General features: G+C 33.2%; 1 protein-coding gene across 3 annotated transcripts in view; it reads left to right on the top strand.

The window, feature by feature from the left end:
• LOC122514137 (glutamate receptor 1) overlaps positions 1-17,577 on the top strand; it is a 187,927-nt gene that overhangs the window by 149,211 nt on the left and 21,139 nt on the right. For all 3 annotated transcript variants that reach the window (XM_043630799.1, XM_043630800.1, XM_043630801.1), the window contains exon 5: positions 16,579-16,711. In XM_043630799.1, coding sequence (XP_043486734.1) covers positions 16,579-16,711 — 133 coding nt within the window. The remainder of the gene's footprint in view (positions 1-16,578; positions 16,712-17,577) is intronic.

Consider the following 17,577-nt stretch of genomic DNA (forward strand, 5'->3'; position numbering starts at 1 on the left):
ACATACGCGCGTCGAATTTAAAATCAGAAGAGAAAAAAGAACGGATTCGAAATGTTCTAGAAAATAGAACATTTGTCGATCAGCGTGCCATTATAAAAAACAATCTAGTCAATTAATTTAACAAGAAACACGTATAGAAAAACAATCCTCGATGATTATCGGCTTCGGATCATTCATCCTCCGAGGCACAGGCAAGTTTCCCCCCCCCCAATCCCCGTTATAAATCGCAATAGTATAATACGATACTACTAATTATATAATATCATTATCTCGCTTAATGGCAGCACGAAATATTTAATCGTCGAACCAGAATAAATAAATTTTATTCAAATCTCGCAAATTGCCTTAGTCGAACCAGCACCAGCACCAGCACCACCACCACCCACTACCAACACCACTCTTTTAATGGTTAATCGAGTTTACCAGCCGTGCACGCTTTTATTTAAAAATAATAAAAATTATTCCTTCATCCCTCAACTCCACCCCACCCCGCCGCTGCCACCCCCACCTTATTCTCCCTTCCTATTATTTTATTCTTTTTTTTTTCTTTATCTTTCTTCGATAAATGAACGTTTAATATCGTGCCGCACAAATCGATAAGGTAAATGATGTTTAAAACGATTATGCTAATCGTTGAGCGCGTATGAATCACAGTCTATAAATTCGAATAATTACTGAAATTGATGGCACACTTGAGATCGATAGATATCATTGTTATTTTTCTTTTTTATACCATACTAATTAGAAATTAACGTTAAAGCGTTAAGATAAATGGTCGGTGTTGTAGTAATTGGATCGTTGAAAATGTGGATAAATGATACTATTGGGTTGGCAACTAAGTAACCATGCTCACTTAGTTGCCAACCCAATAATTGATTACAACGTAATATTAATTTCAAATTCGCATTCCTTTCGTTTCGTTTTTGTTTTGTTTTGTTTTGTTTTTTCTAAATTGCACGATGATATTTACACGGATTATAGATTAAAGGATCGTTACAATAGCATTTTCCTTGCATTTCTCGTAGAAATGTTGCGAGTGATCGTAGTACGCGTTCGCGTGAGGTGTGTTGTACGTGTATGTGTTTAGATATATATGTAGATAAACTTAGGCGCGCGCGTTTCCAAGGGGAAGATGCACTCAACCTACGACAAGATCAAGATTGATAGACTACGAGTTGCAACATATACGAAGGCTTCCACTTAGCAGTGCATTATCCGAATGAGAACGTCTACGGCCTGGATCTTAGCTAATGCAACGCCTGCAATCCGAGTAATGGCAACCACTTATCTACAAAGAAACAACGAGTAACTCGTGTTAAACGTCAATTTAATGTACTAGGCATATCATGCGTTTCTAAGCACTTAAAGGAAATGATTTTTTTCCGGTACAAATCAAACACCATTTTGATTATATTCGAATCATTTTTTTTAAATCGAGAAACAATCGTTCGACAAATTTATTAGAAATTTTTCTTATTTAATTGATTCGTTCGTTATTTTTGTTTCTATTCTTTTTACTTTCTCTTTGTTAATTAATTTATTCGTAATAAGCTGTGTAGAAATTATTTACATATTATTATTATTTGTTGAGAGAGATTATAAGAATATGACGGTGCAATGTTGTTCTTAGAAAATATTCGATAAATATTTGACATGGTAGCAAGGATTAAACGACGTGTGAACTTCGAACCCTAGAGAAAGTGCATGGATATTAAGGGGAAAGAAAAATCGTAAATCATCTTTTGTTCTTTTTTTTTTTTTCTTTTTTTTCTTTAAAGTACGATAAGAATGTAAAATAAATTCCTTTAAAATATTCGATTATTTTGGATGAATAAATAACTAGCCCAGAGATTTCAAATTAAACGTGATCTTTCAGAGAACATTTTTTCAATTCTCTTTCTCCTTCGTATATTCGTTTAATATATAATATATAAATAAATACCTGAATATTAAATATAAGCATGAATGAAATATTTGGAATAATCAACGCAACGAAATGAATTACAAATCAATCGTTGTCCGTGAATTTATAATAATGAAAATGAATGATGATGATATAAAAGTCAATACGAATACACGTATCGTGAAAATATATTTTCCTCTTTAGAGCAAAGAGGAATCCAACAGACGAGTGGAAAAGTTTGAAAAGCTTTCTGTATGTACAATACCTTAAGTGTCGGTTGAATTTTGTATACTACTCGTTGAGAAAAGAAAAGAAAAAAAAAAAAGCGAACAAAATGTTCGATTATAGTTTCGTATTCGTTTAATATATATGCGAATATGTTTGCTTTTCCCAAAAAATTAATTATTAAAAAGTGAATTATTAAAAAATAATGTTTTTTTTTTCTTCAAGATCAAAATTTCGTTGTTATATGCGTGATAAGTAAAACATATTCGTACACGTTGTTGTTGATGTTATTGTTGAATTTTGGTTACTCTGTGGTAAACTATTCGCAGTCTGCTTGTTAGAATACCATCGTATTCCGGTTGTTACATTATTCACCGTAGTCGTGTAATTAGGAAGCTGGAGACAAGTATATCAACACGCGTGTCTCACCCAAGATCTTACGTATGTTTATACTCAAGAGCCTCCTCTCTCTCTCTCTCCCTCTCTTTCCCTCATCTGTAATACATTTTGCTTACGTGATTTTCTTACGTGCAATTTATTAATAACTACACGATTTATCATTAAAAATCGTTCTTTAAATCAATACCGACTTCGAAGAAAAATAAAATAGACATTGTTTCTTTTAACGTGTAATAAATCATTAATATCATAATACGAGTATCAATATTGAAATCATTAAAGATGTATACATTTTTTATTAATGATTCGTTGTCGTTATAAAAACATTTATTTCAAATAGCGATCAAGTCGAATATAATAACAATTAAATCGCTTATCAAATTATTCTAATCATATAGCACGTTATCAATATTTTTCCTTATAAACGAGAGGGGTTCTATATCTTTAATGAAGTCTCCATCAGAAATAAAAGAATCAAGCCCCCTTTTACGTATTCTTTTTAAAAAGAAAGAGAGAGAGAGAGAGAGATAGTATAAAAAAGAGAAAAAATAAAAAAAAAGTAGATAAAAGGTCCGCCTCTCTAGACGCGTAACACATGCCGATAATGAATTACCCAGTGTTGCAGATCAAATAATCTCCGCAAAGGTGTTCACGCTGGTTTGGATCACGTGTGTGACTAAAAAGGTAGTCGACCTCATCTGCCAACCACCCTCTTTCCATCCCTTCCCCCCCTCCGCTTCATCCCTTTTCTCTTTGCGGATCACGCAGGTTACAGGAATTTTCTCTGTTCGGTGATCGAACCGTTCTATACGTTTCTATCTGCACGTGTGTATCTGTGTGTGTGTGTATGTATGGGTGAGTAGATGTATCGGCTCGACAGAACGATTTTAAATCGATCGGGGTTTGTCTGGCTTTTACACGAGCACATCATCGGATCCCGGTGATCACAAGGACTACGACGACAACGACGACGACGACGACGACGACGACGACAACAGCAGCAATGATATCCGACAACAACGCTCTGTTGCGGAATTTTCATCGGATTATCCGTACAACCCGTTAGATCTTTTGCGTATGATTTATTAAAGCGTGAAAATAATTCCAAAGTCTTTGATAGGAAGATGAAAGGACAATAAAAAATAAGAAAGAAAGAAAAAAGAAATTCCTTATGTAATATCGGTGCATTGAACTCGAACAATAAGGGCTCGTTCGATATGCCCTTAGGATATAATAAATAAATAAATAAATAATAGAGTAGGTGTGTATATATATATATAGAAAAGCAAATTTGTTTTTTATCTTTCTTTTGTATTTCTTCTTCTTCTTCCTTTTCTTTGTGTGTCTACGATTTCCAATTAATTTTAATTAGATGAATTCCACCCACTTTCACTCACCCTCAAACGATATCCCTACAGTTCTCGAAACATTTCTATTGTAATTTATAAAAAAGAGAAAAAAAAGGTAAAAGAAAATATAAAAGAAAAAGGGAATCCATATAGATGATGGTTGCGTTAAATCAGCCTCGAGATTGCCTTTTACCTATCGTTTGATCTCGGATTTTGTTTTTTTTTTCTCTCCTGTTGCAAAATATTCAATCGATCGTTCTGGTATGGTTCGTGCCTTTGGTAAAGAGCAAAGATTTAAAAGGGCAACCGTCGATGGTAATAATTTAACATGTATCGGCATTCGAATAGACTTTATATACTTTCCTTTGTCGGTATCAACGATATTATTTTCTCTTTGTGTGTATCCTAACTTACTAGACAATCTACAGTTATTACGTATTTATTGTTCTATAAGCGGGATCGATCATAGTTTTTTTTATTTCTATTGAAAATATACTCTTCTTCTTCTTTCGTTTCTTTTTTTTTTTTCTTTTTTTAAATGTAAAATGTGTAGGAAAAATATTAGAATTGCTTATCAATGCGTATTAATTTTGTTTAAACAAATTACTTTTTTAATGCAATAATTATTATTCGTTTAAAATACGTGTACAACATTTTTGAGAAAAATTTATTTAATAGAATTAAGTGAATTATTTTAAACGAATATATTATACTTTTATCGTCAAAAATATTGTGTATAGTGTTAACTTTATTTAGATAATGATTCGTTCAAATCGCATTCATAAATTTTCTATGTAATAATATATTTAGAACGGCGTAATTTGAAAAATAGAATGAAAAAGAAAAAGAAGGAAAAGAAAAAAAAATGGAAAAACTATTAATAAGCACGACAGATAGAGAGTTAATCGTTACGAGGAAATAGAAATAAATATTATACCAACTGCACAAATAATCTGATAAACATATATACGTTACGTTTCTAAAACACATTAATAGATATATATATATTGTCTATCCGTCACTTTATCTAACAAATAAACGATTTAAACTACGCAATTGTAAAAGAAGAAGAAGAAAAAAAAAGAAAAATTCATATTAATGTAACATTCATAGATATAGAAGTAGTTAATCGTTATATGTAAAACAAAATACACAAATAGAACAACACGTTTTTGTCGAACAACTCATTTTCTATTTGATTAGAAGTAATGAAGCAGAGGAAGATAAAGAAAACGGGAAAAACGACACGGTGGTTTGTTTCTATTTTTCTTTTACTTTTTCTAGCTTTCTAATTAAAGAACAACGAGAAAGAAAAGGAAACAAAAAGAGAAATAGAGAGAAGGAGGGAGAGAGACAACAAAGAAAATAAAGAAAAGGGTGGAAAAAGAAAATGCGTCTAGTCTACGGTGTCTAGTCCGTGACCCTTCAACCCTTGGACGTGCTTGATGTGCTCTTGCACGATTTGCTAACCTCCACCCCCCCCTTACTTTCCCCCTTTCCTTTCTCCTATCCCCTTCCATCATCCTTCCTTCTAACGTCGTTCGTGCATGTGCACCAAACTCGAAAACACCTTTAATCTCGTTTGTTCGGGATAGGAAACTATCTTTAAATATATTAAAATCGTATTCTTTTTTTTTTCTTTCTTCTAATGTTCAATTTATTCCACCTATCACGCCTTTTTCCTCGTACGTTCGAGTAAACAACCAGTAATCAAACAATCAAATTACTGAATTATTTTCTTTCATTGATATTGTGGGTGTGTGTGCGTGTGCGTGTGTGTCTGTGTGTTTACTCAAAAAAAATGTAATTTTATTCATTTATTCCTAACAAGCATATTTCTACGTATTATTCCATTCACGTTTTACTTCCCATTGATGAATGCATTTGTTTACTGTTGATGCATTTATCGACGACTATGACGTCTCGGTTTACCTCATCTCACCTCCATCTAACTCCTATTTTCCTGAATTTTTTTGTTCTTTTTTAAATAAACGACCAAGTATTCAAATTAGATGATAGTCAAATATTTCGTTGGCGATAAATTAAAATAAACGAGGTAGAATAATTTACACGATGTTCTCTATAGAATTGAGTGATAAATAAATAATTGCGTTAATAAATAAATAAATATATATATATATGTATTGTATATTTGAAAAAAGGAGTGAGAGAGAGAGAGAGAGAGATAGGGGGATAGAAAAAATGAAGAGAAGAAAAAAAAAATTGGCGATTATTTTTGATCCAATTCGACAAACGTCGAAACATTGTTGACGTTGACGTTTATAAAAATGGGATCCGTTCGATCGAAAAATTGAGAGAGTAGGAACGATGGACGACAGACGGAAAAAGCAATGACGGGAAAAATTCTGGCGCGGGGAATGTTTTCAACTGGTTTAATGAAACAAAGCGTTGCCACGAATATTTTTTCCTTTTCGTTCTATATACCACTTCTATTTGTAGTTACATATATATATATATATATATAGATACATGCATACAAATACACATTTACATAGATGATACATTTATTCTACCGCTTGTTGTAATGGATCTTTCGATCCATTTCCATGGTGCAATAGACGCAAGTGGCAAATATAACATCGAAAAGCAAACAAAGTGAGAACGTTACTAGGTACCAACGACGGCCAAATCGAAAATATTCTTCAACGCGAATCGATATCCTCTTTGTTTCTGTTCGATAGATCGAATACGTATTTATAAACGTTTCAAACATTACATGCTAAAAGTTTCAAATATTTGGCTAAATGATTTTACCTTAAAATCGTATATATATATATATAAATTCAAAATTCATTTTGATAAAAAGAGAGATTTTATTCATTGTTATATCGAATATATATTTAACGAGTTGAATTTACCTTTTATTTTATTTTTCTTTATATTTTTTCTAAGATTTCAACATTTTTATTTTTAATATTCATGATAATTAGATGGGTACGAGCACCAATCTTCCTGTGCCTAATTAAAAAGATATTCGTTAAGTCTTAGATGATAACTCAATGGGGGAATCGCAACAAAAAATCGTCCGGAAAACCGAAATCCCCGGGTTCGAGAGTTCCCGGTTAAGTCAACTCGTCCGGTCAATTTTTGTCGCGAATTCTAACACTCGCATTATAGTTCGTACCTAATCTACTACTTTTACTTTTGTACTTTTCTGTACTTACGTGTAAAATAAAGCGAAAGTACGAAACTTTCTGAAAAATCGAGCCAATGAAAAAAACGCTTTTCAGGTATTTGATTTCTAGTAGTTTGAGAAAGAAGTGTTCGCGAAGATCGATCAAACGAGTTATCACGAGTGAAGTTTAAAATCAAAAAGAGAAAGGGAGAGAAAAGGGAGTGATCTAGTTCTGTAAAGGGTGGAAAATGGAGGTGGTGGTGGAGATGGTGGAAGAGGTGGTAGATAGGGAAGGCAAAACCCTTCATTTCAGTCTCCCTATTCCTCTCTCTCTCTCTCTCTCTCTCTCTCTCTCTCTCTCTCTCGTTTGCTCGCAGTGAAACAATGCGCCGCGATATGTCACGCGTACCGAAGTGTTCTCGACGTGCCATTAATTGGAATTCGAACGGACATAAACATCTCTCCCGTGTTGCTCGCCATCGCCAGTGGGATTCACCTTCCGTATGGAAGGGCTCGAAGTGCAGATAGAAAGAGGAAGAGAAAGAGAGAAAGAGAAAGAGAGAGAGAGAAGGGTTTTCACGTACGATTCTTTCAATTTAACGTGATTTAACAATTCTTTCATTTATTTCAAATTTATTAAAACAAAAGAAACATTTCTTGATATTACGTTTATCGTTAAATATTATAATCGATTAAATGTATATTGTATAATGTTTAACGTATAATTATATTCATATATTTTCATATATATATATATATGAATTTTCTTCAGATTTTAATTATTAACAAAAAGATAAAAATATCGTCATTTATTTATCATTCTACGAGCAATCTAATAACACGATAACTAATCGATTAATATCATTAATTAGTACTTCGCGTGTACGTCGTATAAATAAATTCCGATTAAAAGAATGGAAAATCAATTTAATTGGTATGCTTATATCGTTAATAATATTTTTATGATTTCTAATGACAAATTATAATCGATATATATATATCGTTCAATCAGTTTCTCGTATTTCTCGTGATCTCGATCGGAATTCCGATTTATTGATGACAAAGTGATCTTTGAAGGACACAAATTGAGCGTGCAGTAAACTATAAGAGGAAGAGAGAGGTTTGATTGCGAACTGTAAAGAGATAGAGACCGATGGAAAGATAGAGATAGAGATAGACAGATAGACAGATAGATAGAGAGAGAGAGAGAGACAGAGATAGAGATAGAAGGAGAATACAAGAGGAAGGGAATACGACCGAGGTAATGGAAATTACTGGGAGAATACGTGGCGTCCGTGCCGATACCTATTCCGGATATTCGATGATTATACGGCTCGTGTATACGGATATACGTGGATATACAGATCTATATCCATCCGTACTATATGCACCTAGGATTCTCCTAACCATTGATATAGTCCTTCGCAAATTTTCCACTAACGTTCCAAGAATCGACCTATTTTCCCTTTTTAACCCTACATCTCCCCCCTCCCCCGTCCTTCCACTCTTTTTTTTACCTTTCGTTTCATTTTCTTTTTCTTTTTTGGTTTCGATTTCGGTTTCAATTTTGGTTTTGGTTTTAGTTTGGTTGGTTTCGGTTTTCTCCTTCGACGAGCAACTTCGTTGAAATTTTTTGTCCTCGAACGCGGAGAATTGAAAAGTTCGGTGCCTCGACGAAAAAAAAAAGAAGGGGAAACTTTTATTTCTTTATTTCTTTCTTTCTTTCTTGTGTGTGTTTTTTTTTTTTTTTTAATTAATTAAAAGTTAGTTAAGCCGAAAATTGTTTCAATACTCTAGGCTCGCAAGACATTTCTACGCAAACAATTCCTCGTTCGTTTTTATTTCCAATTCAAATAATTAATGTAGATCCAGAGAGGATTAGATTTGGATGAATATTTCTTTTCTTTTTTGTTTTTGTTTTTTAAGTATTTCTAGAGATATTCGAGTAGATCGAGATAATGGGTTTTGGTAACGAGGGAGAGGGGTAGGGGGGGAAGAGAGATGAGGAAATAAAATAAAATCGGTTTGAAAAAATTTCTTGCCTCTCATTAAAGTATCCACATTATTACAGATCTATCTTCGCGCGATTATTTATCGTACTTTTTTTTTTAATCCCCATTGTGTTTTTCTCCTTCTTTTTTTTCTTTCTTTTTTTTTATAAAGGAAAACCTTAGCGAAAAGCTTTACGAGCAGCCTCGCAGGTTTATTCCGGCTAACAATTGGCAAGTCAGCGTTTGATCATTAATCAAGTCACATAAACTTCCAGGATTGCGCGGATAATGCGTTACGTTAATTAACCGAATAACGTTATCGATTAAAGCGCATCGTGTCTTCTCGTTTTTTTTTATTTTTTTTTTTTATTTTATCATTAGTTTTTTCCTTTCCTTTTTACTTAAATCAGCAGCAGCAGCAGCAGCAGGTTTTTCTTCTTCCTCTTCTTTTTTTATTTCTTTTTTTTTTGTTTCTTTTTTTTGTTTTTGTTTCAAATCGTTAATTCTCAACTACTCGATACGTCAGACGAATTGGAAGAAGCCATAAATTCTATTGCTAATACAAGTATTAACCATATCACCATCTTGAATTTGTAATATCGATAATCAGCTTTGGCTTTTCCGTTTTAATACACGGTCAACGAGTATGTCAATGTATGCAGAGACGGACAAATGGTCGATTCAAATAACTCGTGGCTCGTAATAAGCGCATTCAAACGAACTATACTCATTGTAGTCTGGTCCAATTGTATTAACATTCAGTGTGTTCTACGATAAGCATTTAGGACATTGTCAAATTAATCTGAAAGAAATCGTCGTTTGTAATACTACGCGTGTAGTTTGTACGAGTAAGAAAAATACTATGGTTAATAACATCGTTCTAGGATAAATCTTTTACGATAGCAAAGATGATTTTTCTAGAAAAAAAAAAAAAAACCTTTCAGAAAGAATTTCAACTTGAAAAACCATTACCGTTGTTGGTTTTGACCATTTCATCCGGTAAAATGAAATTGAAGTTCGTGAAAGAAAAAGAAAAAGGAGGAGAAGAAGAAGAAGATGTTTAGCTTTTACCGATTCTTTTATATTTATAAGAATGAAATGTCACGCGCAAGTAAACGTTGTTTAACGTAATACGAAATTATAATATATTATTCAACATAATACAATATAAATATGTATAATAAAAAGAGAAAAAAAAAAAGGAAAGCTTATATATTAATATAGGATACTCGTGTTCGATAGTGTAACCTGTTATACATTTACGTATTTATCCGATGTTAAATCATTTGATTAGATTAGAATTGTACCCGATTGGACACGAATGTAAATTCACGTGATATTCACCGGGTCCGCTCATTATGCTCTCGCAAAGGATCTCGATCGTTGTACCAGATAGGCATAGTAGTAATAGTAATAGTAATAGTAGTAGTAGTAGTATAGAGAGCTGGTAACGATAGTTCCTTCCGCGTTAGAAATTAATCATCGTTAATAGAGCGTGTTGACCGGGTGCATACAGTTTGTAGGTGGTATTATGGTCACGTGCCAGGGAATTGAAACAGTGGATGGGCGTGGATTTCCGTGCCAACCGTTTTCAGGGCTCGGCCAACGCGAGCAGGCTTAAATCCTGTTAAGCCTGAGTTAAACGCCGTCTTACCGTCCTGCCATTGTCCCATCTCGCTGTACGTTCGTTCTCTCCACAAGCCACACCCTTTTCCATTCACCTCCTGTTCCAAACCCATCCCCTACACCCCTTACACACATACACACACACACACCACAAGCCAGGAGCTAAGGTAAATAGAATATTTATCGTTGCTATACGTTTAAATATTTATTCGACGAAATGTGTGTGACTATTTTCCCCTAGGGATTATTAGGGATTATTCCTATGAATTTTTCTATTCGTCATTTCATGGCTGTCGATACGATGCATTAGGAATGAAACAAAAGTATCGCGCGTTTATTGTTGCAATTATTTGATAAGCGAGTGAAGTATTCATTTAAAACGCACGAACTTTTGTGATTCATTCTAATCATTTAATTTGAATCTAACCATACGTGTGATAAAAGATAAAAGAAAATATTTGCGTTGTCTGACAAAACCGATATCCCCTCTTAACGATCAATAATATACATAGAACGATTCTTATCAATACTAAAAAGATTCTTACATTTGGGATTTACGTTCTTGCTGAAAAGATATTTTTATCGGACCACCCGCATTAAGGTAGTCACTTATCTTTCCAACTCTAAGCCAGGATAAACGCGCGTGCACGTCTGTTCTGCACTTCTTGCAATTTTACTTTACCCTTTTTCGTCGTAAAATGCATCCATTTTTCGTTTCGTCAATCCACATTTCACTCGTTCAATAATATAAATAATAAACGATGGAACTTTTAATGAAAAATTAGTAATCATTTGGAATATATCATTTCGATTAAGCATCGTTCGATCTTAATCGATAATATTCGCAATCGTGTTAACCAAGGAAAAACTTACTATTAATAATAATATATAATAATTATATAAAATAAGCAGATTTAATAAATACATAAAAAAAAAAGTGCATATTATCTTTGTGGAGACTTCAGTACGCCGATGGAGTTTAAAATGTAACTGGGTATGTTTGGTTGGCATCACGACAGTGACAAACGTTCTAGTCGTGGCACGACTCATCTCATCCATAATTCTTGCGGCAACCTTTCGAGATGAAGGTGCACGCCTTTTATCTTATCGTAATTGTGCATCACAAGAGAGCCCACCTCGTATATAAATTTCTCTTATAATTTTCTTTTTCTTCTTTCTTCTTCTTCTTCTTCCTCTTATTCTTCCTTAATTCTTGCGTCAACCTTTCGAGATGAAGGTGCACGCCTTTTATCTTATCGTAATTGTGCATCACAAGAGAGCCCACCTCGTATATAAAATTTCTCTTTATAATTTTCTTTTTCTTCTTCTTCTTCTTCTTCTTCCTCTACTTATTCTTCCTTTAGCACATATATACACGTCTCGGAGTATTTTCCGAGTCTGCGTTGGAAAAGAAAATTATTAAAAAATAAAGAAGGAGGAAGAGGAGGAGGAGGAGGAGGAGGAGGAGGAAGAAAACATTACGATGATCGTAGAACGTTGATGAATAGACGGAATTCATTATGACGGAAGGAAAGGAAAGGATAATAAATAATAATAATAATAATAATAATAATAATAATACGGTTGTTCTATTGTTTTTGTTCCTTTTCCTCGAAAATTTCTTTCCCTAATTTTTGTTCTCCTTCTTCTTCTCCTTCTTCTTCTTCTTCTTTCATCATTCAAATCTCTTTCGTTTAGAGAATTCGTAGGGAAAAAATAAAAAGGAATAGAGGTCGGGAGTCGTATTATCATCGACGAAGTAAATTTGGAACAAAAGTCCGAAAAATTTCGAAGATTCTTTTTCTTCTTCTATTCCTACTTCTCTTTCTACTTTTTCTTCTTCTTCTTCTTCTTCATCTTCTATTTCTTTTACTTCTTTTATTTCTTTTATTTCTTCAGTGAGCTAATAGCTCGGTTTTAAGGCGAGTGTAATGCCGCTTCCTTCAGGGATTAAGGGAGGGAACGGAGTATCCGAGATTGCCCTAGGGATGGTTACGAGCTGGGACGCGCTAATCAGTCCGTTCTCTGTTATTCGGACTAATCAGACTCTTCGAGCATCCTTGTAACGATGTTCCATGCCTATAGCAGTGTACGTGTATCCTTTGGGCAAGCATGATTACGCACTCGAACGATTATATCTTATCTATCATATACATCTATAATATAATAATATATCTGTGTGTGTGTGTGTGTGTAAAAAATGAAAACAAGAGGGATGAATAAATAATTCCTTCTTTCATTTTAAATCCCGAATTCATTCATATTAAATTCGCTAATTAGTCTGCAAGTTAACAAAAAAGAAGAAGAAATAAATTTCAATCGGGTTTGTTTAGTTTTAATCAACCTTAAGATCAATTATTTTTTCATTTATCATAACAAAATCGTATTAAAATACTTACTAATATTTCGATCAATAATTCGTCATTTTTCATGAATAATTATTATTACGATAATTGCAAAAAAAATGTGTTCGATTAAAAATTTGTACGTATTTGAAATGATTAAAAAGTACGATTGGAAATTGCGATAATATTTTCTACCGTTTCGATCGTAAGAGAAGAAAAATGAAATCGACTCGCACACCAATTTCAAACCAACCGAGATGAATAACCGTTTCTGGTACGCGTTCGACTTCTTGTAACCTATTTTAACTTGCCCTAGCTAGCAATCGATATTCCTTCATCACTCGACATTTGATACCACCCAAATAATTTATATATAACAATAATTATAATATACAATAATAATAATAATAATAATAATAATAATAATAATAATAATACGAAAATCTGGCTTATGAAATATTAATATAGGATTTGTAAAGTACACCTAAGCCAAAATATTTTCTCTTCGAGCTCTGTTAGAACGTTGGTGGACGCATATTCGCGGCTTGCAGTCGATCGCTCATTGTCATGGCCGCGTTAGAGGGATGAGATGATGGCACACACTAACACACTAACACACACACACATAGCTACTACTACCAAACTCGTATTTTGACATTAGTTTCCATCGGTCTCGGTGGTATTCCAGGTCAGTGTATGTTCTATCTCTCACTCTAGCTCACATATGTGCGAGTATTTCTGCTTAGTGGGTGGTGGTAGCGGAGGGTAGGCGAGTCGTGGTAGTGGTGGGGGAGTTGGGGGTGGCTGGGGGATGAAGGAAGAGAAACCGCAAGCCTCTCGTATGAGGCGGCAGACAGAATTGTTCGCATACCATGCCAGACGAAATGGCGCGTTTGTCCCTGGGGGCCATCTCCGCGTCGCCAACAACGCCCGTTCTCAGCTTCCTCTTCTCATTCTCGATCATTCCATCCGTGTGCCAACCCAACAGCTAGCTAGCTAGCTATGCGATCTTTCGCATAAATTTCATTACCTCTCGATTCTATTCTTCTAACGTTTCTTTTTATTCCTTTTTTTTTTCTCTCTCTCTCTCTCTCTCTCTCTTTCTTTTTATCTCGTCCTTTTATATTTATTATTATTATTATTATTATTATTAATATATTTCACGTTATTTCATTTTATTTGTTGTATACTTATTTTTGTCTTCATTTACGTTGAATACTTCGAATGGCAAATGAAAACAACACGAGATTAGGAGAATCAAGTGGACAATTATAATACAGATACTTTCGTATTATTTCTATTTCCATTTCTATGGACTTTCTTTTTCATCGTTTAGTAATATCATGGAAATTTCGAGACAAATCCGAATGTTTTAGTGATAATAATTGGCAATTGTTGATTTTCATTTAATTATTTCCGTAACTTCTCTCGCGCGTAGCATACCTACCTATTTGATTTTATTATATCTCCGAGCAAAATTATCTTTTGATTTATCGACGATATAATAATAATAGTAATTATTATTATTATTATTATTATAATTGTTACCGTCTCTGCTATTGTTAGTTTTTTAATCCGATCTCTAACGTCGTGCGAAGCCGATTAAACTTTAATTTCTTTTTCTTTTTTTTTTCTTTTTTAATTGGTATTTGATTTAACGAACAAAACTCACGCGCGGCGTAATTATTTTTCCTTTTTTATTATTCTTCTTAATTTATGGATCTCAGGAATAGATGATTCAAGATAGATAACGTCATTTTATTAACATTGAAGTTTCTATGAAATCACGGATACGCGTGTTGAATCTGACGTAAAGGTAATTAGTCTTTTAATTAGTCTTAATCCTGTAGTCAACAGAAGATGATTTTGCATTGACAACGTGTCGATAATTAGCCACATAGTGGCAAGTCTTGTACGTATTAAAGTGCTATAATAGAAATACTATAGAATTGAGGACATATTGAATGCCGTTGACTTTCGTTTGACGATTTGTATAACAGTTCTCTGATTACGGAATCGCAACTTTAATTACGTCTTTCGTTCCTACGCACACACACACCCACACACATATATATATGTATATATACATGTTTCTCTCTGTTTCCTTATTATCTATTCATTCTTATCCAACGATTACCGTTATTTTAAATCGTTAATCTTTTGAACGTTATTCGTTCGATATTATACTTCGTTTAAATGCATTCTATCTTGTTGCAATGAATTTTAATTAATAATACCACCTCCTTAGATTTTAGTTGAAATTATTCAAACAATCCTAATTGAAATGTAACATTTTAATAGATATTTTTGTTCGTATTTTTCCCGTTCATTCAACGTAAAACAAATATTATGCGAAAGGAATCGTATTTAATATTTTATCGCGTTATTTTGAAAACTACTCTTTCATTACTTGACTATTCATTCATGAATCGTTTCTGTAAAGGGTCTCGTATGAAGGAGTAACTCGTATAAGGGTCAGACTATTTGACGATGGTCAAGAGTAATATGAAACGGGATTGAAAGTCATATTTAAAATGATACTTTTTTTTATTCCATTCTATAAGAAGAACATTATTTCCCAACAAATATATAATTCCAATGATTATATTTCAAAATGTGGGGATGGTTGAATAATGTATACTTACGCGTATTACGAAAAGTTATTTATAAAAAAAAAAAAAAAAAAAAAGAAAAAAGAATTAATCTCCAAAATTCAGGGTAACTCTTTAGGTGATATAAAAATAGGTAGGCACGGTAGGTTGGTAGGTAAGGTTTGAAGTAGCCTGGCAACTCCCGTTAAAAGAATAAAATTCACGTTTTTTCATTCTCGACGCATTTAGAAAAAAAAAGGGAAAAAAAAAGGAGAAAAAAGGAAAGCAGCCGGCAGTAGTTTTTTGGGTCAGTTACTGTTACCAGATGCATACAGAGAGGAAACGGGTGCTGACACGCGTGGCCAACATCGTGGAAAGAAGGCCGAGCTAGCTCGTTCGCGAAAAGTTCAGAGCACTCGTCGAAAATACAAGCTGTTTTGTGACGCGCGACTGAGTTATCACCACCAACCAGTTCTGAACGACACATTCACCACCCTTATTCTGTGCATGCTTGCAATTGAACCTTTTTCGCTCTTTAACTCGGTCATCGGTTTCATTGCACACATTTTTGATGTTACTAACGTAAAACAACAACGAGGTTGACTACGTCAAGCTATAGTTTTAGTTAAATATTAATTAAACTATTAAATATATATATATATATATAAATAAAATTTTTGTTACTATCCTTCCTCTATTATAGATATTTTATTTAATAAATATTAGATGTAAATATTTGATAGAACAAATGATTGTCCAAACGAATTTGTTTACCAACAAATATGATCGATCGATCGGAGGATCGGAGGAGACCCAAAATAAACGGAGATGCATTTTCGAACGCAATTAATTAGAAAATTAGATATTAATACGAGGGGATGTGTGTTTGAATAAATAATTTTCGATCTAATCGAGATTTCTCCGGCAAATATTATTAACAAAGAGGTTATTTATCCAATGTATAACACGTTTATATTGTTTCTTATTCTTTTCTTTTTTTCATTTCTTTTCAGGTCTTCTAAGGTTGCAGCAAATTTATCAAACGTTGAAGCCTGGAAACGAGTCTTTTCAAGTGGAAACCGTCAAGAGGATACAAAACATGTCAGAGGCGATCGATTTTCTTCGCAGTCTCGAAGAACTTAATCGGTAAACGTGATTCATCTATCGTAATAAGTATTTTTCTAATATTTTTTTATTTTTTTATTTTTACGAAATCATCAAATTTATTATCGTCCAAACTATAATTTTCAAATGAGTCTGAGTTTCGTTAGAAGAATATACCTAACAATTATTTCTATTTACTTTAACATAATTCCTTCGGATTACCACGAAACTATAATTTTCGAATACGTCAGTATTATTATTATTTTAACATCAGTGTCTTCGTGATTAAATGAACTAACATTTGTTGTATTGTATATTTAAATTTATGATTCTCCAACGCGTCATAGTTACATCAAGAATTTATTAGGATTGCATCAAGATAATCTTAAATCTTTTATAAATTGTATTTTTCAAGCACACAATTCCTCTAAATTACCGCGAAACTATTATTTTCGTATGAGTCAGAATTTGATAATATTAACATAAGTGTTATCTTGATCAAACTAACTTATTATTTGTATTTTTATTGACAATTATTATTTTCCGATACGTCAGAGTTATACCAAGAATTGTACATCGCGATTGCATTAAGATAATAATCTTAGATGTTTATAAATTTTATTTTATTGAATAATATAATATCTATAGACTACTAAAATCAAAATGATTATTTATCGTAGGTGTCAGAATATCATTGAGATTAACGTAGGTGTCTCATAATGATAAATGTTGGATACTATTTGTGTTGTATTTAAATAGAATTCCTGGAAAGGTAAGCATCGATCGAAACTATTATTTTCGGATTGGTGTAAATTCGGTGGAGGTTCGCAACCGTACAAACCCGTTACGTTCTCAAACGTAACGCGTCCGTTACGTTTTGTCGAACGACTATCACGCGTCCGTCCCGC

Source organism: Polistes fuscatus, unplaced genomic scaffold, assembly GCF_010416935.1.
Source record: "Polistes fuscatus isolate 324 unplaced genomic scaffold, CU_Pfus_HIC Scaffold14, whole genome shotgun sequence".
Classification (NCBI taxonomy): domain Eukaryota; kingdom Metazoa; phylum Arthropoda; class Insecta; order Hymenoptera; family Vespidae; genus Polistes; species Polistes fuscatus.